The sequence below is a fragment of the Mirounga angustirostris genome, unplaced genomic scaffold (genome assembly GCF_029215605.1).
Source record: "Mirounga angustirostris isolate CCGP_5_RB_7025 unplaced genomic scaffold, mMirAng1.0.hap1 SCAF_12, whole genome shotgun sequence".
NCBI lineage: Eukaryota > Metazoa > Chordata > Mammalia > Carnivora > Phocidae > Mirounga > Mirounga angustirostris.
The window spans coordinates 85,457,666-85,485,573 of NW_026991720.1; the positions used below are offsets into that span (position 1 = coordinate 85,457,666).

The 27,908-nt window shown below is 40.9% G+C and overlaps 2 protein-coding genes across 4 annotated transcripts in view; one reads left to right on the forward strand and one right to left on the reverse strand.

The window, feature by feature from the left end:
- DNAJC2 (DnaJ heat shock protein family (Hsp40) member C2) overlaps positions 1–12,036 on the reverse strand; it is a 35,646-nt gene extending 23,610 nt beyond the window's left edge. The window contains exons 1-3 of one of the 3 annotated variants that reach the window (XM_064575392.1): positions 11,730–12,036; positions 8,739–8,929; positions 3,672–3,747 (exon numbers count right to left, since the gene is read on the reverse strand). In XM_064575392.1, coding sequence (XP_064431462.1) covers positions 3,672–3,747; positions 8,739–8,929; positions 11,730–11,793 — 331 coding nt within the window. In that variant the 5' untranslated portion in view covers positions 11,794–12,036. The remainder of the gene's footprint in view (positions 1–3,671; positions 3,748–8,738; positions 8,930–11,729) is intronic. The other 2 variants (XM_045864843.3, XM_045864842.3) reach the window with 2 other exon arrangements.
- Positions 12,037–13,851: 1,815 nt separating this feature from the next.
- Positions 13,852–27,908, forward strand: PSMC2 (proteasome 26S subunit, ATPase 2). The gene is made up of 12 exons (XM_045864845.3): positions 13,852–14,075; positions 15,890–15,927; positions 16,502–16,583; positions 17,588–17,687; positions 22,163–22,294; positions 22,682–22,754; positions 23,138–23,233; positions 23,819–23,983; positions 25,023–25,110; positions 27,096–27,298; positions 27,403–27,499; positions 27,585–27,908. The coding sequence occupies exons 1-12, from the start codon at positions 14,006–14,008 to the stop codon at positions 27,740–27,742; spliced, it is 1,302 nt and encodes a 433-aa protein (XP_045720801.1). The 5' UTR covers positions 13,852–14,005; the 3' UTR covers positions 27,743–27,908.

The following is a 27,908-nucleotide window of genomic DNA, read 5'->3' on the forward strand; positions in this document are numbered from 1 at the left end:
TCGAAGGAAGTGTGCTGGGCAGTGAAACCTAAGTCACATGCCCACAAACATTCTTAATTCCAAGATGTATCTTCTTATAAATTGGTAAGTTTCCTTCTTTATTTGCAATTATGGTTTGTGACATTTATTCTGACTTCTTTAGAAATCTGGCATCTCTATTCTTTCTCTCTGAATCTTGGAACATTCCTCAAGGTTGTCCTCTGCTCTACTGTTTTTCTAATCAGTAGGTCAACCTTTGGAATCCTAAATTCTGCTCTCATGTTTTCAGTTTCCACACAATTCTACTTATTTCTCCCTAGTCTCTTTCGCCATGTTTACACCACACCCCCAGAGCAGTGTCTTCATATTTTACTGACCACATAAGGAGATACTTAAATTTTCTTTGGAAACTTCTAAGTCTAAGAGAGGTGATGTCTCTATTTTTTGTTGGATTGTCTCCTCTTATGCTGCACTGGTTTTTTCTGGAGTTTTCTGCCTAATCTTTATTCATCCATGTGTATTAGGGAGTCCTGAGGCTGTCTTATATTATCTCTTGCGGAGGGGGCAAAAGAAATTTCTCAATATTAAAAATAAAGGAGGCCAAAGAACACTGTCTGAAAGAGAAACAAGAGCAATTTGCGAGCAGCGGTTGTTTACTGAAATTTCAAAGATACGCCCATCTCCTCCCACTGAAGACAGTTTCTGGGATGTTTTGAGGGTACATTAGCAAAAAGGCTTTTATTGTACATTCATATTGCTATTTTTATAAAATGTCTCTAAACAGGATTTAAAAAAATTTTTTTTTAAGATTTTACTTATTTATTTGACAGAGAGACACAGCAAGAGAGGGAACACAAGCAGGGGGAGTGGGAGAGGGAGAAGCAGGCTTCCCGCAGAGCAGGGAGCCCGATGCGGGATTCGATCCTAGGACTCTGGGATCGTGACCTGAGCCGAAGGCAGACGCTTAACGACTGAGCCACCCAGGCGCCCCAGGATTTTTAATTTTTAAGAAGCGTAAGGAATAGCTTCAGTTTAAAATGTCAGAATATTTTGAACTAAAATTATTAAATTTAGAAAATTCAAATCACCAAAGACTTTATTTCAGTGTAAAGAATATCAAACCTACACGCATCATTTGCCAGCGTGGCTGGCAATTTTATTTCAAAACAAAATTATGTAAGCAGCTGAAATCCCACTTTTAGTATTCAAGTACTTTCTCTTAACCCATCATTCAACTTTTCTAGTGACTTATTCTTTTCAGACAATGCAGAGAAGGAAAAAAAAAAGACCACTTATTTTATTCACCTTTCACTGACTTCCTAATTTTCATTATAGCAATTCAAAATACATTAAACAAAAAGAAAAGTCTTTTTATATGTGTGTAACAGGATATAAGAACTTGAAGGCTCTCGGGGCGCCTGGGTGGCTCAGTTGTTAAGCGGCTGCCTTTGGCTCAGGTCATGATCCCAGGGTCCTGGGATCGAGCCCCGCATCAGGCTCCCTGCTCTGTGGGGAGCCTGCTTCTCCCTCTCCCACCCCCACTGCTTGTGTTCCTGCTCTCGCTATTTCTGTCAAATAAATAAATAAAATCTTAAAAAAAAGAACTTGAAGGATCTCAAATGCAGTAAAACTTTTATTTTTATTAGGCTTCTCTGTGCTAATAATTACATATTTGTAAATGTTAAACTTCACATTTTTACTTTTGAACTAAATTTCAGAAAGCAGTAAAGCAAGCAACTGCCTTTTTTTATAATGACAGAGGTAAGAGAACATCAGTTTCCTTTTGAATAAATACTGAGAATATCAACATAGTGGCAGAGAATGAATTATAATTTTACTTAATGTTAATCTGATGCACTGGGGTTGCAAAGCCTCTGGCTATAGAGTATTAAAGGCTATAGAGTATTAAAAAATTAACTTCTACTATGCCAATAAAATGAATGAACTTAGAAACAAAGGAGGGGCGCCTGGGTAGCTCAGTCGTTTTTAAGATTTTACTTATTTATTTGACAGAGAGAGAGACAGCAAGAGAGGGAACACAAGCAAGGGGAGTGGGAGAGGGAGAAGCAGGCTTCCTGTGGAGCCTTCTCTGCCTTTGGCTCAGATCATGATCCCAGAGTTCTGGGATCGAGCCCCACAACGGGCTCCCTGCTCCGAGGGGAGTCTGCTTCTCTCTCTGCCTGCCACTTCCCCTTGCTTGTGTTTCCTCTGTCTCGCTCTCTGTCAAATAAATAAATTCTTTAAAAAAAAAAAAAAAAGAAAGAAACAAATGAATGTTTCTTTTACAGCTTATTGTACATTTTTTATCTTTAAAGAAAAAAAAAATTCCTTCACCTTAAAACATCAACTGTTTTCATAGTTCTAAATCACTTCCAATTCTTTCACAAATTTATATGTATCAACTCATTCGGTATTTGTATGCTGTTCTTTCATATAGCAAGACTTTGCAAATATTTTTCCACGGCAAATGAATTTCCCTGGCATTTATGTATATTGCAATGACTATTCATATGCATTAACATATGCTTAGTCTAAAACCATGCCAGCTTTTTAAGAAACTGAATAGATCTAAAATCATCTCATAAATTCCTTCACCTTATTAAAAATATTTCCTGTGATTTTCCTAAATACAGGCATTAGTGGAGAAAATTTTGAGTTTATCTACTATACTTAGTCTCAACTAGTATTTTTCAACATGAGATGGGTCTCATTCAGCCACCTTCCTCCAAGTACAACACTTTCTCCTCCAGATTGGCCTTGACTCCCTAACTCCTTTTCCATTTTGGCCACAATCTTACCTCCTCTGACCTCAATATCCATTCTCTAGAGTGGAGGGCAGAACATTCTCCTAAGATAAAACACAGAAAACTAATCACCTTCACCCCTTTGATCAAACTTTATTAACCAGGTGAACCGAATGGTGTGTAGGGCACTAAGGGGATGGTGTTTTATTTTTTATTTTTATTTATTTATTTATTTTTAAAGATTTTATTTATTTATTTGAGAGAGAGAGAATGAGAGACAGAGAGCATGAGAGGAAGGAGGGTCAGAGGGAGAAGCAGACTCCCTGCCAAGCAGGGAGCCTGATGCGGGACTCGATCCCGGGACTCCAGGATCATGACCTGAGCCGAAGGCAGTCGCTTAACCAACTGAGCCACCCAGGCGCCCGGGGATGGTGTTTTATAAAGCACGTGAAGACCAGATTCCCAAGAATTCCCCTGAAATTTTTGTCTTTTTAATGAAGAAAGCAGTAAAGCATCAAATAATTCTTTATTGGGCAGAAGACTCAGGGTGGTATCAATAAAAATGTAACCTAAACCACAAAATAATATCAAAAAACCTAAGTAACAAGGCAGCTTCCACTAAATACAGCTGGCCATATTTCTAAAGGGAAATGAAACATTACTTTTTTAAAAGCTTGCCACTGGAAGAATGTTCTTTATCTTGGTCACAAACACACCTACCCACCCATCCTCTGATTTCTTATTCCCAGTGAAAAAGTCCATGCATGAGAATGATTGTTTTCTGGTTCTGAAGGTAAAGGAGACTGTGGTTATGCATTGTTATGACCATGTATCAAATGCTGTTGAATCTAGATTTATGGCTATAGACTATGATCGTGCATATCTTTTCAAAAAGATAACATTTCCTATACCAGATATTGGATTATCTCCAAAGAACTAAGTACTTACGAGCTGCTTTGATCTGTCTCTGTGTAGCTTTATATCTTACATGGCCAAGTCCAAGTACTGCATAGTGATCTTGGTTCTGATAAAGACACAAAAGGGAGTCAAGTGTGAAATGGAGCAATATATCTTATCTCTTATGCTGGTACCCTAAAATAGTGCTTCCCATAATAGGAGTCCAGTGAGACATTGCATATAAAATGGATTCTGTAGTAAGTCTGGGAAATGTGGACTGTGATAACAGACCTTGTGATGCTTTGTATGCACAGAAGCCTAATAAAGGCTCTGAGAAGTCCTGCAATTAAAAAAAAACATGCAAACAAACCCGTAAAACCCAGCATTTTCCAAACTTACTTGACCATTGAGCCCATTTTTCTCTTAAATGGGAATTTCCAGGTGCCAAGTCCAAGATCACCTACTAATATCTTATGGCCATCCTTAAATCAGGATATAGCCAGAAGATTTCAGAAGAGAGGGAAGTATTATCACAGTACGGTTGGGCCAGTGCAATGGTTAAGACTAGGAGTCATGTTTAGCAAAGAAGGTAGGTTGGATGGAAATTTTGAGAAACTGAGGGATGAGGCTTCTCCGGAGAGGAAATACCTGCTTTTGTTAACATCCTTGTGATTTTACAAGTTGAAGTAGCAACTGAAATCTCCCTACAGAATTCAAAGAGTGTATCTAGTATTGGAGAAGTGAGTGGGGAGGAAAGGGAATTGAGGGCATTGTAACATGGGAAGAAAAAGTCAAGCAGGGCTCACTGGTTTCCCTTTAAATTCAGGACTGCAAAGTTCATATGGATGGGCTTCTTCATTATACCTGGCAATAATATTTCGTTCCACCTGGTTTACCTTTCCACTCCCTAAGGTTACTATTTCTCTAGTCACTCCTCAAACCTCACAGATCCTTCTCCACCCTCTTATCAACAGCCCTGCCTCCTGCTTAACTAAAAAATGTAAATTATCTTACTCAAATTCCTACCTATCTTTCTACCAGCCTACTGGCATCCATAGATCTTTCCCTTTCCCTCCTTTCACAACTGAAAAAGCCTGTCCTACCAAGAGAAACTACTCCATCCTTCCTCTTCGTTCTCTAAGTCTCCTCAAAATACTAACGTCTTTCAGATATCTCCTAAATTTCAACTGGATTATCTTCATCCTTATAAAAATATGCTTTGTTAGCTCTCAACCTTTTTTTTTTTTTTAAAGATTTTATTTATTTATATGACAGCGCATGCGCAAACAGGAGGAGTGGCAGGGAGAGGGAGAAGCAGGCTCCCCACCGAGCAGGGAGCCCGATGTGGGGCTTGATCCCAGGACTCTGGGATCATGACCTGAGCAGAAGGCACATGCTTAATGACTGAGACACCCAGGCGCTCCCCCCCCCCCTTTTTAAGATTTTATTGATTTATCTGAGAGAGTGCACACATGTGCGCACAAACAGAAGAGAGGGGCAGAGGAAGGAGAAGCAGACTCCCCACTGAGCAGGGAGCCCGACGTGGGGCTCGATCCCAGGACCCTGAGATTATGACCTGAACTGAAGGCAGATGCTTAACTGACTGAGCCACCCAGGCGCCCATTAGCTCTCATCCTAAAAATACTTCCAAGATCCCCTTTCCAGTTACCGCTCTATCTCCATTTCTCTGCTGTTCGTCAACATTAAACTTCTTGAAAAAGCCGTCCACACATTTACCTCCTTTAGCATGCATTTTCAAACCACTCCACTTTGGTGCTGCTCCATCCACTCCCAGCCCAGGTGCAATGAGGCTGCTCTCTTCAGTATGAATTTCCAGGTGCCAAGTCCAAGATCACTCATCTGTTCTCACATGACTTTGGCTCCCAGTGGCAGCACAGCTGACTCCTTCCTTCAAAGACTACCTTCCTTTAATGTTTCTGTGCATGCACTCTTTTCCTCCCACCTTCCAGTACCTTTTTTCAGCTACTTTTACTGGCTTCTCTAGGACCTGCAAAGCTCAGTTCTGGGGTTTCTCTTGTCTCTCTCTCTAATTTGGTCCTGGGTGATGTGAGCCAATGCCAGGGCTAGAAGATAGTTAGTACCCTGTAAATGCTTATGACTCTCCAGTTCACTTGAGCACAGACCTCTCCTCTGAGCCCCAGATGTACGGAGCACCTCCGTCTCTCACTCACTATTCCTGGCCTGTCACTCTACCTTGGTCACTCATTTCCAAATACAAGACTGGTGTTGGCAGTTCACTGCAGACACCAAGCCCTTTCTCCTCACATGCTGTTCTCCCCACCTGGCACATTCCCCCACTCTTCACATGGCTGCCATCTTCTCATCCTTCAGTCTCAGCTTAAATGTTATCACCTTATTTAAAATAGACATTTCTCTGCCCATCTCTGTTCCTTCTTGTTTCCCCTAAACAACTTACAAACTGTCATTGCTTCCAACTCTCCAATGGCCTTCCAGTGACTATTGCTCCTTTACCTCCTCACCACTCCCCCATCCACGCTAATCCACCCATTTGCCTTCATCAGTTCCTGGCACACTTCGAACTTCTTTCTGCCCCCGCACAAGCTCTCTGCCTGGAATGCCATTCTCCCTGATCTTGGCGTGTCATTCAGGTTTTATCTTAAATGTCAACTCCACAGGCCTTCCCCGCCCACTCAGCCTAAAGCAGTCATCTGGACACTCTATCACTGCACCCTGTTCAACTTCTTTGCCCAGCACCTGGTGGCCATGTCCTTGATTGTTTACATATTATCTGTCTCCTCACTGGAATAGAAGCTATGTGGGAGCAGTGATACTGTCTTGTTCGGCAGACTCCTCAGCCCCCAGAACAGCATCTGCTACGAAGCAGATGCTTGATCCCTGTTTGTTAAAAGAAACAATTAACTGAACCAATGTATGAATCCTGCTACCTTGTTCTGACATCACCTACTCTTTTCCATACCAAAGACCTCCATCTTTTTCCCTTGTCTCTCTTGTAGATCTCAGTGGTCCCCAATTCTATCTTCTCCTGACCCCGCCTTTCTCTCAAGGTAGTATTTTCTCTACAGTCCAGCTTTGAAAAAGAGTATTTTGCACTGTGGTCTCCATTTCATCACCTCCTAATCACTCAACCCAACTGTACCTGCTTGCCTCCCGAACCATTCACCAAAACTGCTTTCACTGTGGTCACCTACCCTTCGTGTGCCAAACCTCGCGGTTTTTATTATTTTTCATGTTATGTGACTGACCTCTCCAAAGCAGTGACATGGGTGACTGTTTTGTCCTTCTTGAGACTTCCTCCTCTCTTAGTTTCTGGAAGGGTCTAGTGCCTGATGTTTAATAAACCTTAGCTGAACTAACAAATGTCTCTTTCGTTGTTTTCTTTTAACCTCTTTCACCCTTCTTAGTATCTTTTGCTGCTTCTCCTCCTCTGCCCACCCGTTAAATATTCAGGCTCCTCAACGTGCAGTCCTTTTCTTTTAAAACTGATGACAGCATGTGAATCAGCTAACATTTTGAGTGCTTACTTACTTTTCTAAGTGCTTTACACATACACTTTATCTCATTTAACCCTCACAAGCTAGGAGACAGGAACTCATTATCCACTATCTGTTTGGTATTTATCACGTGTCAAGCACTAGGTCAAGTGCTTTATATACATCATTGCATTAATCTTCACTATACTCCTTTGAGCTGTTAGCAATCTCACTGCACGAAACAGACGTGTCAAGTAACTTTCCCAAGGTCCCAGCGCACTAAACGGGCAGAACCAGATTTGAATTCTGGCACTCTAATTCCACAGTATACATAGTTAAGTATTATAGTAATGCCTACTTAAGCTTTAGGATACCTATTTGTCTATATTCTTCTCCTTGGCTGATGTCATTTAATTCCCCCAGGCTCAACTACCACCTACAACTTGCCAACAACTTGCAAATGCTTTTGGCTTTATCCTCCTTTCAGAGCCACAGACCAATTTCTAACCATTTACTAGAAGACTTCATCAGTACATTACTAGAACCTCAACTCTGACATAGCCAAACTTGAACACAAACACCACATTCCCCACAAACTTCCTTTTTCCCGAATCCTAATGTTGGTGATTGACATCACACTCCAGCAGGTCATTCAAGCTGGAATGCTCAGAGGTCTTCTAAGTACATCTCCTTCTCTTGTACCACACAGTCAAGGTCACCAAGCTCTATCAAGTCTACCTCCAAAAAAGGCACGTGTTCCCTCTTCCTCAAAACCCGGCCATAAATTTAGCTCAAGTATGCATCTGCAGGCTTGGATTATTGCACTAGCCCCGTAACAGCAAACTACTCACTTCCCCTCCAGCCCCGCCCTCCCTTTTCAAGCAATTTTCTGTACTGCCAGGAGAATTACTTTGCTAAAATTAGCTTAAAACTTTTGATGACTTCCTACTGCCCTGAAAATAAAATCTTAATTCCTGGGGCGCCTGGGTGGCTCAGTCGATTAAGCAAGCGTCTGCCTTTGGCTCAGGTCATGATCCTAGGGTCCTGGGATCGAGCCCCACGTCGGGCTCCCTGCTCTGCGGGAAGCCTGCTTCTCCCTCTCCCACTCCCCCTGCTTGTGTTCCCTCTCTCGCTGTGTCTCTGTCAAATAAATAAAAAATCTTTAAAAAAAAAAATCTTAATTCCTTCCTTAGCATGGCATAAAAAGGACAGTACAACAAAATTTGTTCTAGAGTCTTGTTTCAGGACTAATTTCTCACAACCACCTTTCAAGTACCCTACCCACTCTACTCTTCACTAATCCCCGAAGAGGTGATATACATTCTTTACTCCTTTGTGTTTTTGCAGATCTATTCCTTCTGCCCAGAACACCTTTTCTCCCTTCTCTGCTTCACGAACTGCCACTCATCCCTTTAAGGCCAGCTCAAACATTATGTTTTCTGTGAACACTTCCTGGATTTTTCCAGCAGAGATGGTATCCTATGACTAGTGCTGTCCCACTCAGAGCTTAACAATAAACAGGTGTTCAGTTATGGTTCTCTTGTTGAAGCATCTTAAAACATGGCTTACTGATGGAAAACTCGTGGGAAAACTGCCTATGCCTCACAAAGCATCTGACTGAATAAAAGATTCAGATATTAAATACCTTCCAGTCTTTGGGATCAAGTGTTTTCAACATGGGAAACTCTTCCAACTGCAATTCTTCATCTTCTGATTCTTCTGATAATTCTTTCTTATCCTCCAGTTCCTGAAAAGAGGCAGAAGCATTTCTGTTTCTCCTCTTAACAAAAGCTTCAAACCATCTTCCCACAGGTTCAACTTGACAGAGTGTTGAGGCTGTGATTGAAAGTGTTAAGAGAGGCTTCAATGTATTGCATGGAAAAAATCTGTTTCAAGGCAACATAAGATCAAAACAGCATCAGAATGTAATTTTAAAACCATCAACTAAAGAAATACAGGGACACCTGGGAGATATTGCAGGTTTGGTTCCAGACCACCACAATAAAGCAAATACTGCAAAAAAGTGAATCAAATATACTTTTTGCTTTCACAGTGCATATAAATGTTATATTTACAGTATGCTGTAGTCTATTAAAATTCCAAGTGTATCATGTCTTTAAAAACCATGTATGTACCTTAATTTTAAAATACTTTATTGCTAAAAAATGGTAACCATCACCTGAGCTATCAGTGAGTCATTATCACATCACAGATCACCATAAGAATGACAAAGTTGGAAATACTGTATTACCAAAATGTGACAGAGACACAGAGTAAGCAAATACTGTTGGAAAAGTTGCTGACAGACCTGCTCAAAACAGCGTTGCCACAAACCTTCAATTGTAAGAAATGCACTATCACCAAAGCACAATAAAGTGAAGTGCCATAAAACAAGGTATGCCTGCATTCCAGTTAACATGAGGGTTGGTAATAATCGTTTCCTAGTACTTGCAGAGTATTCCATCAACCTCTTACAGTTAGATGACAAAACATTCAGCAATGTCAACAATAAATAAAAACTTTTCTAAGAATACGAGAGGAAGGTGAGGAACAGGGAGAAATGTTGCCAACTGCTTTCCTTTTAGACCAATAACTGTAATAAAATAAATGATAAACTGTCATAAAAAACTAACCTCATAAAAAAAATTTTTTTTAAAGATTTGATTTATTTGACAGAGAGACACAGCGAGAGAGGGAACACAAGCAGGGGGAGTGGGAGAGGGAGAAGCAGGCTTCGCGCTGAGCAGGGAGCCCGATGCGGGGCTCGATCCCACAACCCTGGGATCATGACCTGAGCCGAAGGCCAGGAGCCCCTTATTTAAGATATTTTGACTTGTTTTTAGAAAAAAATTTTGGGGGGCGCCTGGGTGGCTCAGTTGTTAAGCATCTGCCTTCGGCTGATCCCAGGGTTCTGGGATCGAGCCCCGCATCGGGGTCCCTGCTCCGTGGGAAGCCTGCTTCTCCCTCTCCCACTCTCCCTGCTTGTGTTCCCTCTCCCGCTGTGTCTCTCTGTCAAATAAATAAAACATCTTTAAAAAAAAAAAAAAAACAGAATTCACTAGCAATGATTTGTTCTGGAAGACAATTTTCCAAGCAGCTAATGAGGATTTACTGACACAGCTATGCTATAGTGAAACAAGCTCTAGATCTGAAATCAGAAGCTCTGGATTCAGTCTAGGTCTGACAATTAGTGACTATGTGAAATGAGTCAGAGATGTCTTCAGCTGTAAAATGGGAACAACATCTATCTTCTATGGTTTCCCTGGAAGACGGAATGACAAACCACATTTTGAAACCACTTTGAAAACCACAAACTGTTGTATCAAAGTAAGGCTTTATCATCATTCCTGAGAAGCAGGGATAAATCACTGTACATCTGTATATTAACAATCCCAGAAAAGTAGTGAGTCAGGAAAAAAATTGAACACTTCAATTTTAATTTCACAGTCCACACGAATGCAAAAAGCTTTACTCTGTCCAGCAATAAGTAACTCAAATAAGTCTCCCCTTGTACCTAATGGCCACAATTTTCTAAAAATAACTGATTTTTCATGCTTTAGTTGGTTTGGGAAATTAAGATCTCCTGTACCATACACAGGAGAGGATTCAAACACTATGTTCAAGAAGGACTAGCTGTGTGGCCGGGATGCAGTTTTTTTTTTTTTTTCTTTTTTTAAATTTATTTGACACAGAGAGAGACAGCGAGAGAGGGAACACAAGCAGGGGGAGTGGGAGAGGGAGAAGCAGGCTTCCCGCGGAGCGAGGAGCCCGATGCGGGGCTCGATCCCAGGACCCTGAGATCATGACCTGAGCCGAAGGCAGACGCTCAACGACTGAGCCACCCAGGCGCCCCCGGGATGCAGTTTTTAAGATCACCCTTCAAGCCTTTTCCTTTAGGTGTCAAGATTACACAGAGACTTCTGTGAGCAGAACGCAACATGTGCCACGAGATATGCTCAGAATCACATCCGACAACTGTCTCTATGAGTGGTCCTGGTAATTAACGTGGATCGCTGAACTGGAGACTAGGTTTACAATACCCACGGCTGTCCTGGGCTATACATTGAAGAAACTACAGCAGCAGGTCAACACTCACTCAATGACTCTTTAAAAAGTCTGTCTACACAAATCTTAGCAGCAGTGCTGGCAACGATCTTTTCATACTAAGTATGAGGAGCAGTGTCTGAGTTCTGACATTTAAAAAACAAAGCCGAAGCAAACGCAAAGCGGGAGAAAGGCGTTCAACAGAGCACCAGCAGCAAGGCTTTGTACGACCCGAGGCACGTGAGAGCTCGCTGGGGCAGTCTCTTGCCCTAGGCAAGGAGATGCTTACAAGAACCTTTTTACGGTACTAGAGGGTTCGGTCCCGAACTGCTCCGCCCGATCCATGAGTCAGCAGCCGGGAGAGAAGAAAGAAACTGCAGGAGCAAAGAGAAGACGCCCCCTCCCTCCTTCCTTTCGGTCTGGGCAACGATAGCTGTATGGCCCGGAGCAAAAAGGCACTGGCGTCACGGCCCCACACGTCCGGGGGCTAGTCGCCAGGGACAAGGGCAGAGCGATTTCGGTGTCGCGCAGGTGGAGGACTGAGGCAAGGGCGACTAAGGCGGGACGGAGCCGGGGTTGAGTGGGCACGTACCAGAGGTCAGAGCGTGGGTGATGGCGGTGCCCTGGCCGTCCGCAGCGCTCGGCAAGAGCAGCATGATGGCGCCGGGACCAGCCCCGCTGGCGCAGCGGTTCGCGTCCCGGGCGGAGGGCGCTCAGCGTCCCCTCCAGCTCTACCTCTCGGTCCGAGCCTCGCGCCTTGGCTCTACGACGCCCAGGAACCGGCGCATGGAGACGACCAATAACTACTTCCGGGATGGATCTTTCGCGGTGCGGAGGCCAATTCCACCCTCACACACCGCGCCAACGTGTGCGGCAGCCTAGTTCCGCTGCTGACTCAGATCCGGTTGGGGACCGACTCTCACAAAAGAAAGGTTCCTAGACTCCTCAGTTCCCCGGCGAAAAGGATTTTTTTTCTCCAACAGGTGCTACTCGTGGAGCATAATTTTCCGAAGCAGCTCTTACAATGTTCTTTTTATTTTTAAATTACTACTAGCCCGAGCCTAACCGCTGATTTTTCCAGTAGCTCTACTAGTACAAATAAAAAAATGAAAATGTATGTACGTATTAGTATTGAGAATAATTATTGTAGTCTATGTGTATCTATAGAGAATTTTGTACATAGATCTGTAATATATTTGCGTTTACCTAATTAATAATGTCAACTAATATTTGTTGCGATATTATTAATTTACCCGCGTTGTCTCATTTAATCCTCAGGACATTTGGAGAAGACCAACTCCTCAGTGTTAAGATTCTATTCCAAGGCCAGCAATCTCTTTACCCTGCTCTAAAAGCATGAACTTGTTTGTTTCGCCCCCAAGATATTACCAATTACAGGATTCTGGAACTTAGTTATTTAATGTATAATAAAATCAATTGTACTCCTACTATGATTCCTCCTTAGGGTTGAGGTCAAATGCAAAAACTAGCAAAAAGGAAACCAGTGGATAAAGATTCACCCCTCTCTCCCACCCCCTCCAGCCCTGCAGCAGTATCTGGAATAGGTTGAGCAAAATGAAAGACTTGAAGTTAGAGAATTAGTCTCTATGAATTACATTTTCACTGTAAAATAAGTTGAATGGGCCTCCTATCTACCACATGACAAAACTGTCACTTCAAAATTGACATTTCTTTATTTTTATTTTTTAAGATTTTTATTTATTTGCGAGAGAGAGAGAATGAGAGACAGAGAGCATGAGAGACAGAGAGCATGAGAGGGAGGAGGGTCAGAGGGAGAAGCAGACCCCCCGCCGAGCAGGGAGCCCGATGCGGGGCTCGATCCCGGGACTCCAGGATCATGACCTGAGCCGAAGGCAGTCGCTTAACCAACTGAGCCACGCAGGCGCCCTCAAGATTTTATTTACTTATTTGAAAGAGCGAGTTGGCAGAGCCTGAAGAGGGGCTCCATGCGGGGCTGGATCTCAGGAGCCTGAGATCGTGACCTGAGCCAAAATCAAGAGTCAGACCTCGGCTCAACCAACTTAGCCACCCAGGCGCCCCCATTGCCCATTTTTTAAAATGGGGCTGTTTTCCTCCAGTCCTAGTTCTTCATATATTCGAGATATTAATCCGTTATCGGATTTATGACATGCAAATACTTTCTCCCGCCCTGCAGGTTACGTTTTCACTCTATTCACTGTGTCAGGCTTTTCATTTCTAAATTTACAGTTGTTTCCTAACTACGCACTTCTGGTCATCACCTAAACTAATTTCTTTCAAAACCTGCTCTTTTCCCCAACTCCGCCGTACCTGAGGATGGTTCCCACCACTCCTCTTTGCCAGGAGGTTCGAAAATTGACACTTTATCTCATCTCACGCTGACATCAAATTAATGAACTTCTATTTACCTCCATTTGTAGATCTAGCTAGTACTTGCTGCTTATTTAATACGCCAAATACTTTGAAAACACTGTTATTTACTGTCTCGACAATGCTATGAGATGAAGCATAAACTAGGGTACAGGAGTTACCCGAGAGTGCACAGGGAAGACATGACTAAATAAGGATTTAAACTCAGCGACGCAGCCAGGGTGGGTCGCGGAATCCGTTGCTCAGGGCAAGTCTCCCTGGTGAGGGGCCAGGGCCGACCCACGTTCGGTTCCCACCGGGAACTCCTCGCACTCGGCGTAACTGCGAGGAGGACGCCAGCGCGGGGACCCCAGCCCCCTCTTCCGGTTCTCGTGCGCAGACCAAACGGGTCCGCAGAGCTCGGCTTACTTCCGGCGAGGAAAGGAAAGAGCGGCACCACCGGAAGCGGCAGAGGTGCTGTGTAATCAGTAGGGAGTTGAGGCTCTCGGAGCGCCTAAAATGCCGGATTACCTCGGTGCCGATCAGCGGAAAACCAAAGAGGAAGAGAAGGACGACAAGCCCATCCGAGGTCAGTTGACAGAGGCTGGCGGTCCGGGCCGGAGCAGAACCAGGCTTGGCCCGGGAGGGGAGGCTGGATTCCCTGCTCGCCACTCGGCGCTGTGTCCCTTTTGTGCCCCTGATGATATAGTGGGTGGCGGCAGCCGGCTTAGCCTGCCTGCCTTCTCTCTGCCCCTCATGCTGCGCCTAGTTCTGTGTTCATCTCCCGCCGATCGAGGTTTTTGTTCATACTCAGCTGTCAGGTCTTGAGGAGGTCACGCACCCCGCTTGGCCTTGCAGGCCTTGAAAAGTGTCCCCGCCTGGCGGTGCTTGGTCACCTGGATCCTCTCTCCTGTCCCTCCTCCCCTTCTAGTGGGACGGCTTGGTGCTATCCCTGTGTAGCCGGGATCCTGAGACGTAGTTTTCTTTAAAAAAAAAAAATAATAATAATAACCTTCCTTTGCTTAATTTGTTCATATGGTTCAAAACACTAAAATCATAAAAAAAGATACATTGAAAGGTGTCTCACCCTTGACCCCAGCCATCCATTATCCACCGAGGCAACTCGTTTTGCCATTTCGCGTTATCTTTCTAGACATTTTCTGTGCATAAACAAGCGTTTATTTATCTATTTTTACATAAACGGAGCATATTGTACCTCTTGCTTTTTTCCCATCTTCATGTGTCTTAGGGATAAGTTCATATCGTTATATAAAGGGTCCGTGCTGTCTGCCTGTCCCTGCATCTGCATAGTATCCCACTTTATTGGGGGAGCAGTAATATATATAATTAATCCTTATTGATGCACATTTAGATTTCTTCCAATCTGACCGCCATTCTAGAGCGACGAATAACCTTGTTCCTATAACTTTTATCCCAGGCGCAAACACAAGCTGTAGGGTGAATTTTAGAAATGGAGTTGTAATTTTGATAATGCAAAATTACTCTCTGTAGAGACTATACCATTTGACACTCTACCCGCAGTGCAGGAGATAATGCACACCCAGTTTACCTTTCTTCCCCTTTTAGTCTCGTCCTTATGCTGTTTTCTTCTTTGGTTCCTTACAGACTATTTAAAAAATTTTTGCATTGTTTCTTTTCCTTTCTTTTCTCTTATTCTTCCCTTCCTAAACAACTTCAACCTCTCCTAGCACTGTTTTCTTTTCCATTTCCACCTCCCTGCCAAAGAAAGAAATTTTCTCTCTACTTTGATCCCACACTCTACTCTTTGCCTTGGAAGTATTTTAGGATACAGCTCAGAGCTACTCAGGCACCTGGTGGAAAACTTACAGAGATTTTACATTTCATCCGTGTATTTCTCTGGGTGGGTTATCATTCTGCAAATGCATTATTAAATTTATCCCTTGCATATAGTTAGGACTAATGTGTATAGAATTTTATGTGCTGCTTCATCCATATCTGATTTGGTCTTTGTAGCAACATTGTGAGGGTAAGATGAGTGTTATCTCTGTTTCTGAGATGACAGAACTGATGCTTAGATTAAGTGGTTTTTCCAACATTACTTAGCAAATGCATGACTTGCTGGGACTTTGCTAGTGCCCGGGTTGTTCTGATTCTCAAACTGTTCTTTGGGCTCCCTGTTCTTTTTGTGTCACAGCACTTTGAGACTCTTTGGCATTTATGTTACACAGTTGGTAAACATCTGCCTTCACACAATTAGATAAAAGTTCCTTGAGTCCAGGAACTTTTTGTTGGTTGTATTTATATCATTACATCTTTGCATAATTTTTCTCACTCAATTAATGCAATTTAAATTGAACAGAAAAGAATTGCTAGCTCTAGTTTTCTCTTTTTGAATCTAATATATTATCTTTCTTATTTTAGCTCTGGATGAGGGGGATATTGCCTTGCTGAAAACTTATGTAAGTCTTTTCAGTGTCTACCAAATACAGGTGTTTTATGTTGAAATAAGAACTATTGTTGGTATTATCCTTCCAAAATAATTAAGAAGAGAATGTCTAGCAGTTTATAGTAATCCTCACTGAAAAAAGTTAATGTATCACAGTTTCTCTCTAGATTAGATCAGAGAGTAAATATTCAGCATGTCAAAGCTGGTACATTTTTTTTTTATACTATTTGTAATTAAGTGTGGTACTATATTGAAAGATACTTGAAATAATTTACACAAATGTGTATTATATTTAAAATGTATGTAACTGAATTAGAGATGAAAAGTTTTAGTGCATAGAAATGGGCTTGTAGTTTTGGTTAATTTCAGGTATGATTTTCATTGGTTAGCTTCCATAATGATGTGTTGTTTGGGGGAAAATACTGGTTTAGGAATACTTCTGAAATATAACGCTCTCTCTCTACTTCCATTTCACAAGCTTTGGGTCAATAATAGCTATTAAGATTATAACTGTTAAAGTTTCTGTCTGCAGTTTAATGAATTGTTGATGTCTTAATGTTCTAATTAAAGTGATCTTTATCTCCTAGGGTCAAAGCACTTACTCTAGGCAGATAAAGCAGGTTGAAGATGACATTCAGCAACTTCTCAAGAAAATTAATGAGCTCACTGGTATATACTTCTTCATTCTTGTCTCCTCTCTTTAAATGTCATGTGTTAATTATATCAAAAGAATTTAACTACAAGACTTCCTCTTTCATGAATTACAGATTAAAAAAATTATTATCCTCGTATCTGTTAAGAAATTAGATCTCCTTCGCTCTCAAATAAATAAATAGAATCTAGGGGCACCTGGGTGGCTCAGATGGTTAAGCGTCTGCCTTTGGCTCAGGTCATGATCCCAGGGTCCTGGGATCGAGGTTTGTGTCCGGCTCCTGGCTCGGTGGGGAGCCTGCTTCTCCCTCTCCCTCTGCCTCTCCCCCTGCTCATGCTCTCTCTTTCTCTCTGTATCTCTGTGTCTCAAATGAATAAATAAAACCTTAAATAAATAAATAAATAAATAAAATCTAAATTAAAAAAAGAAATTAGATCTCCTTTAATAATCTTTCACTACCTTTTACAACCAAGTCCAGTGCTTAAGCAGTTAAGCAACATCATCCTTTAAGCAAATGTTCTGTTGGTCAGAGCCAAGTTCAATAAACTCTAATAAACAAGTAGAAATTTCTTAGTGAATAAAAATATGGTCTCCCCTGGTATTGCTTGAAGTAAGTGGGCTATTGCCTAGTAGTTGGAAACTTTTCTTCTCAGTAATTTGAGTGGTGACGTTTTATAGTATTTGACCTGCACAAATCTGTGAAATATGGTGTTGAATTTTGGCTTGTGATTACTTCAGGGCAGCGGTTTTCAAATGGGGTGATTCTGCCTCGGTGCCCCCACCGCCCAGAACATTTGGCAGTGATGAGAGATGCTCTTGATGCTTATGACTTGAGGGGGAGGTGGTGCTGGTGGCATCTAGTGGCTAACGGCCAGGAATGCTGCCTACTGCACGAAAATGCACAGGACACCCCCTACAACAAATTATGCCATCCAAAATGTCAGTAGTGCTGAGCTTGAGAACACCCGCTTGCGGTTGATACGTTACATTTCTGTGAATTTTGTTCTCTTTCTTTACGTAGGTATTAAAGAGTCGGATACTGGCCTGGCCCCACCAGCACTCTGGGATTTGGCTGCAGATAAGCAAACACTGCAGAGTGAACAGCCTTTGCAGGTTGCGAGGTATGCATAGAACTCTGGAAATTTATTTTTATCTGTACTTTTAAGCACTTTTTAGAATCTAGGGTATACTCAATAGTTCATAAAAATTTTTTATTCCTAATTCGAAGTAAACAGAGCTTTCTGTGGAAGTATCTGGGATTAAATTTTATGACTTCAACAATTATTCAAGAAGTAGGTGAAGACATAATCATATAAAAAAATCAGAAGATCCAAATGTACAAAAAAGATCAGGTGAAGATAGGGAAACCTTCCTTCACATCTTTGCTGTCCCCTTCCTCAGCTGTAACTGAAAATAGTTTGGTCCTCTTAGTCCACCTTTGTATCTTCATATATATATTTGCATGCAAAGAAACATATCCTGAATTTTTTTTTAGTACTTCCTTTTTCTTCTTTTTCTTGCCGTAGATTCTGGTTTATTTACAATTTGGTTACTGTACATGATACTACATTGAATGTTGATGTTATATATTTCTGTGTGTGTGTACATTTCTGTAGTATAGCTTACTAGCAGTGCAATTGGGAGGTCAAAGGCATTTACAGTTCTGAAAATCTGGGAAAAGGCAGTTTGACCGGTTTACACTCCTCAACATGAGGCTTTGAAGCGGATACCTGTTTTCCTGATGAGTATAAGATATGTGATCATCTGTTTTTACACTTTTACCATTTTGGGGGAAAAAAACCCTCACTTTAATTTGCATTATGCTGATTACTAGTATGACAGCTTCTTATACTTACTAAACATTTGTATTTCTGTGTCCATTCATGTTCTGTTCTGTTGGGTTGTTTCTGTGAATTTTTAGGAGCACTTTATATATTATGCCTATTAATCTTTTCTTCAATATGCTACACATATTTTTTCCCATTCTGTCACTTGACTTTTAACTCTTTGGTACCTTTTGTTGTACTGATGTTTAAAATTTTTAGGAGGTTAATAAAATACATAAATGTTTTCACTATACCTTTTGGGTTTGATTGTTGCTCAAGAAGCCTTAGCTCAATCCAAGATTATATTCTCCTGTATTTTATTCTAATAGTTGAAAATTTTGTTTCAATTTTAGCCTCTTTACTCCAGCTTATTTTACTACAGATTATTTTTCCTTTCCTCCCTCACTCCCTTTTTTCAGTCTCTCCTTTCCATTTATTGGTTTATTTTTCAGTTTTATCATGGTTTTTAAAGAGTTAAATAGTTCTAGGACAATAGTTGTCTTTCCCTATTTCTCTTCCCTAGAGACACCTATATTCAAATTTTTTAACTGGTTGTTTGGTTTCTGCCTTCATGATTCTTACGGACGTAATTCTTGTATATTGTAGATTGCATCTTCTTGTTTTTTTAGTTTTTAGGTATTATCTGTTGGCTTGAGGATTTTGTTTTGTTTCCTCTGCCTTCATCCCCAAGACATACCTTTCCTATTCCTACATCCTCCTAATGTAATTACATTAAAATTTTGGTTAGATCAGTAGTCATTGTTTTCCTAACTGTGGCTAAGTAGTGCTATTCACAAAGAGGCAAGTAGTAAATGGTGATTACTTTTTCTTTCTCGTACCATTTTTTGTTTTCCTTATCATAATTGTCTTGTTTTCTCATTTGCCCGGTTTTCTCTGTATGTAAAAACTCAACCCTCCAGTTTTTCCTGATTGTGTAAATTGCTCTTCAGATGCATTAGGTCCATCAGGTTTTTTCTCACGCGCACCTCAGGTGCGCTGTGCCCCGGGTGCTCTCGGGTCCATCCTCCTAAAGAAGTCTTTCCCAGCACTTGCCTACCTGCTTCCGTTTGCACCGTGGCCCTTTGCACCTGCTAAATCACAACCATCCTGTGACCTCTGACCCTGCAGGTTCCCTTGGCCTCTCCTGTTGCTTGCGTACCATGAGTTTCTCTTGTTGGGTTACTTACACGCGCATTAGGTGTAAGTATTAGCTCTCTGGTAGCTTCCTGAAAGAAGTGAGTTGGGAGGCAGTATTTTGAGACCACGTATGTCTGAAAATGTCTCGGTAGAAAGTTCCTTCTTCAGAATTTTGAAGGCAGCGTTCCATGGTCTTCCACCTCCCGGGGTTGTTGGTCCGAAGCTCTCCCGATTCCCAGTCCTGTATCTGTGACCTGTTTTTCATCTGGAAGTTGTAGGGTCTCCTCGTTCTCACTCATTTTGAGATTTCATGATGACATGCCTCAGTATTGGGGGATTTTCACCCACGGCGCTGGGCTCTCCTGGCCTTCACTGTGGCAGTTTTTCTTGAAATTATGTGTTAATAATTTCTTTCTATTTTCTTGGTCCTCTTTTCCAGGCTTGTATTACTTGGATCTTGGGCCTCCTGGATATCTCTGCTAATATGCTATTCTTACCTGTGTGGGGTTTTGTTTTGTTTTGTTTTGGTCTTTTTGCTCTACTTTTTGTGAGATTTTCTTAACTTTAAGTCCTTTTATTGATTTTTGTTCCTTTCTGTGTTTCTCTTCTCAAGCTTTTAATTTCTAAGAGCTCTTTATTCTTTCAATATATGTGTTTTGTTGGTTTTTGGAATGTCCTTTTTTTTTTTTAAGATTTTATTTATTTTACAGAGAGAGAGATAGCGAGAGTAGGAACACAAGCAGGGGGAGTGGGAGAGGGAGAAGCAGGCTTCCCGTGGAGCAGGGAGCCTGATGTGGGGTTTGATCCCAGGACGCTGGGATCATGACCTGAGCTGAAGGCAGACACTTAACGACTGAGTCACGCAGGCACCCCGAATGTGTCCTCTATTTTCGAATCATGGTTGTAATATGTTCTCATCTCTAAGGAAATTAATGATAACTGCAAGGTTTCTATTTCATCCAAGATGCTTTTTTTCCCTTCGCTTGTTTGGTGTCCCATCTTTTGTGCTAGATGTCTGGTAAATCGTACTTTGGTTTTAGTTGGAGACTTAAGAGCTGAGAGAAACTCTGCTTCATTCTGGAAGTTGACGTCCATACATATATATATACTTTTTCAGCTTTAGATTTGAAAGATCCTTATTTGTGCAGACAGTGTTGACATGGTTTGTCAGAGAAAGTAGTGAGAGGTACTTTCTATGTAATCCTCCCTGGTAGACCTTGGCTGGTAACAGAAAACAGTCCTGTCAGTAGCATGGAGGACATTAGGAGAAGGAAGGGAAAAATGCGGCGGCGGGGAATTGGAGGGAGAGTTGAACTATGAGAGACTATGGACTCTGAGAAACAAACAGGGTTTTAGAGGGGAGGGGGGAGGGGGGATTGGTTAGCCCGGTGATGGGTATTAAGGAGGGCATGTACTGCATGGAGCACTGGGTGTTAATGGATTGTGGATCACCACATCGAAAACCAATGATGTATTGTATGGTGACTAACATAACATAATAAAATTTAAAAAAAAAAAAGAAAGAAAGAAAACGGTCCTGTCACACAGTTATGTTGTGGGGATAAAGCATTCTTTTTTTTTTTTTTTTTTTAAGATTTTATTTATTTGAGAGAGACACAGAGACAGGAATAGAGCACGAGTAGGGAGAGGGAGAAGCAGGCTCCCCACTGAGCAGGGAGCCCAATGTGGGGCTCAATCCCAGGACCCTGGGATCATGACCTGAGCCGAAGGCAGATGCTTAACCAACTGAGCCACCCAGGCACCCTGGGGACAAAGCATTCTTGAGCTTACTTTGGGATCTACCTTTATGTACACTCCAGACTATTTTGTATTTCCCCATATAATTGCTACAGCTTATGACATGGATTTTTTCTAAAGTGAGTTCTCTTCTTTGTTTTCCTTCCATCAAAGAGTAAAGGCAGTGGACTACTTTTTACTGTGATGTACATGGTATTACAAATTTGCCTTCACCATGTTACACATAAAAAGAACACATTTGAGTTAAAAATAGCAACAATGATAAATCATGGATTTGAAGTATAAACTCAGGAAAGAATGTAAACACATTTATTACTTAACTTGATGTAAGACAAGATGATCATCTTCCTAAAGGGAAAATAAAAAGGAGAGTAACTTAAGATATAGAGGAGTATCACTAATGAATGTACTTAAGAAAATCAAGAGATTGGGGCGCCTGGGTGGCTCAGTCGGTTAAGCGTCTGCCTTTGGCTCAGGTCCTGATCCTGGGGTGCTGGGATCGAGCCCTGCATAGCGCTCCCTGCTCAGCCTCTCCTCTCCCTGCTCGTGTTCTTTTTCCCTGTCTCTGTGTCTCAAATAAATAAATAAATAAAATCTTTTAAAAAAAAATTAAGAAATTAGAGAACTTCTTAATGATGAAATATTTGGGTTTAACTTTCTAGGGGAATATATCTTTTGAAAATTTTACAGCTTAGCTAATTTGAGTGGACCCTTGGGTTTCTATAGTAAAGGATCTTTAGCAGTGACCTAATTTCTGCAGTTCTAGTTTATACCTGCTCGTTAGTATACTGCTTGCCCAGGAGAGAATCTAGTTACTTGAATTCATTATTAGTGGTTTAGGTTCCTTACTCTAATCAAGCCTTTTGCTGTGTTAGGTGTACGAAGATAATCAATGCTGATTCGGAGGACCCAAAGTACATTATCAATGTGAAGCAGTTTGCCAAGTTTGTGGTGGACCTCAGTGATCAGGTAGCACCTACTGACATTGAAGAAGGGATGAGAGTTGGGTAAGACTATTTTACAGTAAATACTCCTCTTTCATTAAAGATACCGTGTCACATTCACATCCTTGGCTTTCTTTGGAATGAATGAACTGGGTGCCGTAGAATAACGAAGAAATACTCTGTAGTAGAGTAGTACAGTTGAACATCCTTTCTTCTATATCTGCTGCTTTCTCCTACCCCACTAGGGCTTTTTGTGAATGGCTTTACATGTCATACTCAAGTGCAGGATTTGAGAGTTGAGTTTGACGGTCTATTTAAGGTAACATGGTGTGAGTGGAGGAAGCACTTGCTCTAGGATAGTTAGGATTAAGTAAGTTAATGTATATACAATGCATGATAATTAGTACATTTTTTGAATGTGTTGAGTGAGGATCTTTTTTATCTCCTTAGGGTGGACAGAAATAAGTATCAGATTCACATTCCGCTGCCTCCCAAGATTGACCCAACAGTTACCATGATGCAGGTAAGAAAATATGGGAGGGAAAAGGAATGGCATGACTTTGAATACAATTGCGTCCATCTCAAAGAATTTTGAAACTTTGACTTGTAAACTATCAATATGTGGGCATATGCTGAAGAATTACAAAAATGTTTTAAACAATTTTTCAGATGAGAATGTTTTTATCAGTCTTTTTATTGGTTTGTCTCTTTCACTTAGTGTCATAGCAGGTGGTATTGCGAGTGGTTCTAGGACACTGGACAGTGTATTCCATTTTTATGGAATTCTTATTTGCTGTGAGTCTGATTTTTCTTTTAGGGTATTGGGTGTGCTCTACTGGATAGAACATTTGAACTCGTATTCAAAAGTCTGTGGCTATACGTTACACGTTTTCATTCTTCTTTTAGGTGGAAGAAAAACCTGATGTCACATACAGTGATGTGGGTGGCTGTAAGGAACAGATCGAGAAACTTCGAGAAGTAGTAGAAACGCCATTACTTCATGTAAGTGGCTGAGTCTGTGCGCTAGTTACCTGTCATTAGATAGCTTTAAAAATTTTATATTTTCTTTAGTGAAAACTTTTGAGGTGGTGTGGTGAGTTGGTACGTTCCAGGAGAGAAGAGGAAGCAAAAGGATTGATTGGTCAGACCTATTCAAAAACAGATCTGCTATCTTGAGTGACAGAGGAAGTTGAGATATAACCTTTAGCAATATGTTAAATTTGTTATAAGTTATTGTAGAAGAAACCACGTGTTTTAATGATACCAAGAGGATGTAGGCTTAAATTGAGTCAAATTAAGCTTGGGAGGATAATGGAAAACTAGGATAATACTCTGTTTTTTAAAACACCTTTTTTTTTAAATCAGTGGGAAAATGTTTTGTTAAGCCTGGGTAAGAGAAACACCTTTGAAAGCCATTCGGTATTACGTGTCTTAGAATAAGCGAAATTCTTATTTAGATCAAGTATATAGGTTGTGCACTTAATAGTTTTGGTTTCAATATCATGGTATTTACAGATATGAAACAGAAGTAGTTCTGTGTTTATTGCATGGAAGTGGTAAGTGTAAAAATCATGTCTCCCACCACAGCCAGAGAGGTTTGTTAACCTTGGCATTGAGCCTCCCAAGGGTGTGCTGCTCTTTGGTCCGCCGGGCACAGGCAAGACCCTCTGTGCTCGGGCAGTTGCCAACAGGACTGACGCTTGCTTCATTCGAGTTATTGGATCTGAGCTTGTACAGAAGTACGTCGGTGAGGTAAAGTACACTGATCAGAATCAAATCGTATGTAGCCCTGTGAAAAGAGTTCCATATTGAAGGATCGAGACTTGAAATTTCTTGACTGATGGATTGTAATTCGTAGTTCAGAAGCCGCCGGCCTTCCCTTGGTCACTGGAAACAAACAACTGCCTACAACTCTTAATCATTATGCTCCCTCTTCAAAAGGATGAGCTTTTCTACAGATTTGGTTTCTAAGACCCCAGAAATACAGTGAATGCATTCAAAAGGGTACTTTCATTTCAGGGGCAGCGTTTCATCTCCTATTGAGAAAGAGAACATAATCGTCTGTATACGTGCGAGCGTACACACACATGCACGCACGTATACATTTGATGTATTTTCTCATTAGAGTTAAGCCTGGGGCTGTGTATATCACATCTGAAACATTAATGATTAGTATACTTAGAGTAAGACTTAGTAAAGGAGCAGCATGAGTTAAGATATGCTTCTGGTCCTTGATCAAAACTTAAAAAGCAGGGGTGCCTGGGTGGCTCAGTCAGTTAAGCATCTGCCTTCGGCTCAGGTCATGGTCCCAAAGTCCTGGGATCGAGCCCCGCATCGGGCTCCTTGCTCAGTGGGGAGCCTGCTTCTCTCTCTGCTGCTCCCCCTGCTTGTTCTCTCTCTCTGTCCCTCTATCACATAAATAAAATCTTCAAGAAAAAAAAACTTACAAAGCAAAATCGGTGATCAGAAATGCCAAGTGACAAATCAGATGCTTGCTTTCATTTCCTCAATTTTAACTGATTGAAATGGTGCCTTTATTCAAGTGTTCATTTGATCTCTTCAGGTCTTGAAGTATTGGCTATTTAATAGATATAGAATCGTGAAATTAATACTGTTTTGAGGCTAATGAGATTAATTTGATGGAATAGGTAACAAACTTGTTTTTTTGAAAAAGCTTTAGGTATTATTAATACTTGAGAATACTGTTAGGAATATTGAAAAGTTTGAAGCATAGCTTCTTCTTGTGTTCAAAAAATGTTTTAAACCAACTCTGAATTATTTCTCTCATTAGGGGGCTCGAATGGTTCGTGAGCTCTTTGAAATGGCCAGAACAAAAAAAGCCTGCCTTATCTTCTTTGATGAAATTGATGCTATTGGAGGTATGAGTGGTATTTTAGAGAACTACTTTAGGATTGTTCTTTTTTTTCTTAAGATTTTGAGTTTTAGTTCTCTTCAATTTTTCCATCGTTCAGTGATTTTTTAAAAATTGTATTATTACATTATTATTTTTTATTATTGGTTTTCATGAGCCTTCTAAAGTAATATGTGTAGAGTCCTCTTGATATGTTAATCTTGTACAGAATTCTAATTCCAACTCTTCTTTCTGTGAGCTCTGGCATTTCTGAGCTACAGATCCAATAAACAATAGAGATACACTGTAAAGGAAAAAAGAAATATTATAGAGCATTGCTATTTCTCAAAGTCTTTATCTTTGTACTTTCCTAATTTCATTCACATGACACATGTTTTCACACTTTAATAACTCCTAACTTGGGGTATAGCTTCACTTGATGTAAAAAGGAAGCATTGGGGCATAATTTAGTTGGTGGGGTTTTTCATAAAGTGTACATGTTATTGTTGGCTTCATAGATTTGATGAAATACAGTATTAGCTGTGCGATCTAGACAGGTTATTCCAACTCTGAGCCTCTGTTCACTTACCTTATAAAGGGAATGATAATTCCTGCCTTGTTTATTTCATGGGTTTTAGAGAGATTTAAAATAAGTCATAAGGGTGTTTGGGTGGCTTAGTTGGTTAAGCATCCAACTCTTGATCTCAGTTCAGGTCTTGATCTCAGGGTTGTGAGTTCAAGCCTCACATTGGGCTCCACGCTGGGGTAGAGCCTACCTAAAAAAAAAGTTAAGTAATAAATGAGACCTTGAAAACTCAACTGTTCTGTAGGCCTGGACTATTGTAACAGTTATAAGAGTAATAATTCATTTATTTTTAGGAGAGGGGAGGGGCAGAGGGAGAGGGAGACCGACACAGGGCTCAGTATCACACCCCTGAGATCATGACCTGAGCCAAAATCAAGAGTTGGACGCTCAACTGACTGAGCCATCCAGGCGCCCCGGGAGTAATAATTCTTAATAGCTCGAGAGATGTCATATGTTCAGTTAATGAACTTAGTGACAAAAATGACTTGAAAACATAGTGTACCCCGTAATGTTCTTTGGGGACTGCAGTTGGTTACCTAGAGTCTTGCTTTTAGACTGGATGGGTGTTGTTGGGTTTAGACATTCTGTGGTTAATGTCTTGGATGGACATAATGTGTGACCATAGTGTATCGATGTCATGTTGTGACTCTGAAGTTATTTGTGTGGTATCTTTGGAATAAGCCTTATGATGACGTCAGGATGCTCTGAAGCTGTGGCTTCCCAAGTACACTGTGTATAAAGTAGTATTAGGGTACGAGAAGACAATCTGGAATTTTTCTTTGTATTTTTAATAGCATTTAAAAATTTTCCAGGTTTTTTTTAATGTACATAATACATTAATATAACCATATGTATTTATACAACTTAAAAATGAAAATAGATGTTTGGAGGCCTTTTTTTTTTTTTTTTTTTTTGCTATTTTGGTTGAAATGAGAGATTGACATTAAGCTAGAATATTCTAATACATCTAAACTAGTGTGATAGTAAGCTGTTACAGTTCTACTGTAACTCGGATTTAGCCATACTTTTAAGGAAAGTTTCTGAGAAACTTCGAGGAGTATGACCTTTTCTTACATACAGACACCACTGTAGCACGCAAGTCCGCATCTATTGCTGTTTCCTAGTCCAGATGTATATTGTGCTAAAAATGGAGGTGTTCTTGATTTAAAAAACAAAATTCCTAAAAGAGGTTTAAAAAGAATACTTTAAAAGGAGCCTTTGTTAAATAAATCTATGAGGAGTCCTTTTGAAAGATTCACTTTCTAATCAGTTTTGTGTAAAGGAGGCTGTTCTTAGAGGATGCGCTTCACAAGGAGATGCCCGCTCGCGCTGGAGCACGTGACTTGAACGGAGATTGTACTTTCGAGTTACTCATTGCGTGCTCCTGGGTGGACGTGAAGAGCTTATTTTTCCTTTTGTCTTTTCAGGGGCTCGTTTTGATGATGGTGCTGGAGGAGACAACGAAGTGCAGAGAACGATGCTGGAACTGATCAATCAGCTGGATGGTTTTGATCCTCGAGGTAACATTAAAGTGCTGATGGCCACTAACAGACCTGATACTTTGGATCCAGCACTGATGAGGCCAGGGAGATTGGACAGAAAGATTGAATTTAGCTTACCTGATCTGGAGGTGAGAAAATCATTTCATTTTAGAGAGGTCAAGAATTCCTTCGCTTGAAATTTTTTCCTCCCGTGATGTTTTTCCATTTTAATATTTATCAATTCCATTTTTAGGGTCGGACTCACATTTTTAAGATTCACGCTCGTTCAATGAGTGTTGAAAGAGATATCAGATTTGAGTTGTTAGCACGACTGTGTCCAAATAGCACTGGTAGGTTGAAAGGTCTTGTTTATTATGTTTGCTGGTCTGTCTTTTCAGGCTGCTTTAATAAGCCTGTTTTCTTTTTGTTTGAAAGGTGCTGAGATTAGAAGCGTCTGCACAGAAGCTGGTATGTTTGCCATCAGAGCACGGCGAAAAATTGCTACTGAAAAGGATTTCTTGGAGGCTGTAAATAAGGTCATTAAGTCTTACGCCAAATTCAGTGCTACTCCCCGCTATATGACATACAACTGATTCCCCGAAGGCTTTCATGAAAACACCTCTTTTCATTGGCATCCTAACTTTATTAAATAGACTTGTTAATAACCATTACACACACACAAATAAAGCATTTCAAAATTGTATGTTTTCTTCAGATGTCTATTCTCTGTAGTACAATAAAAGGTGATACCTAATGTCA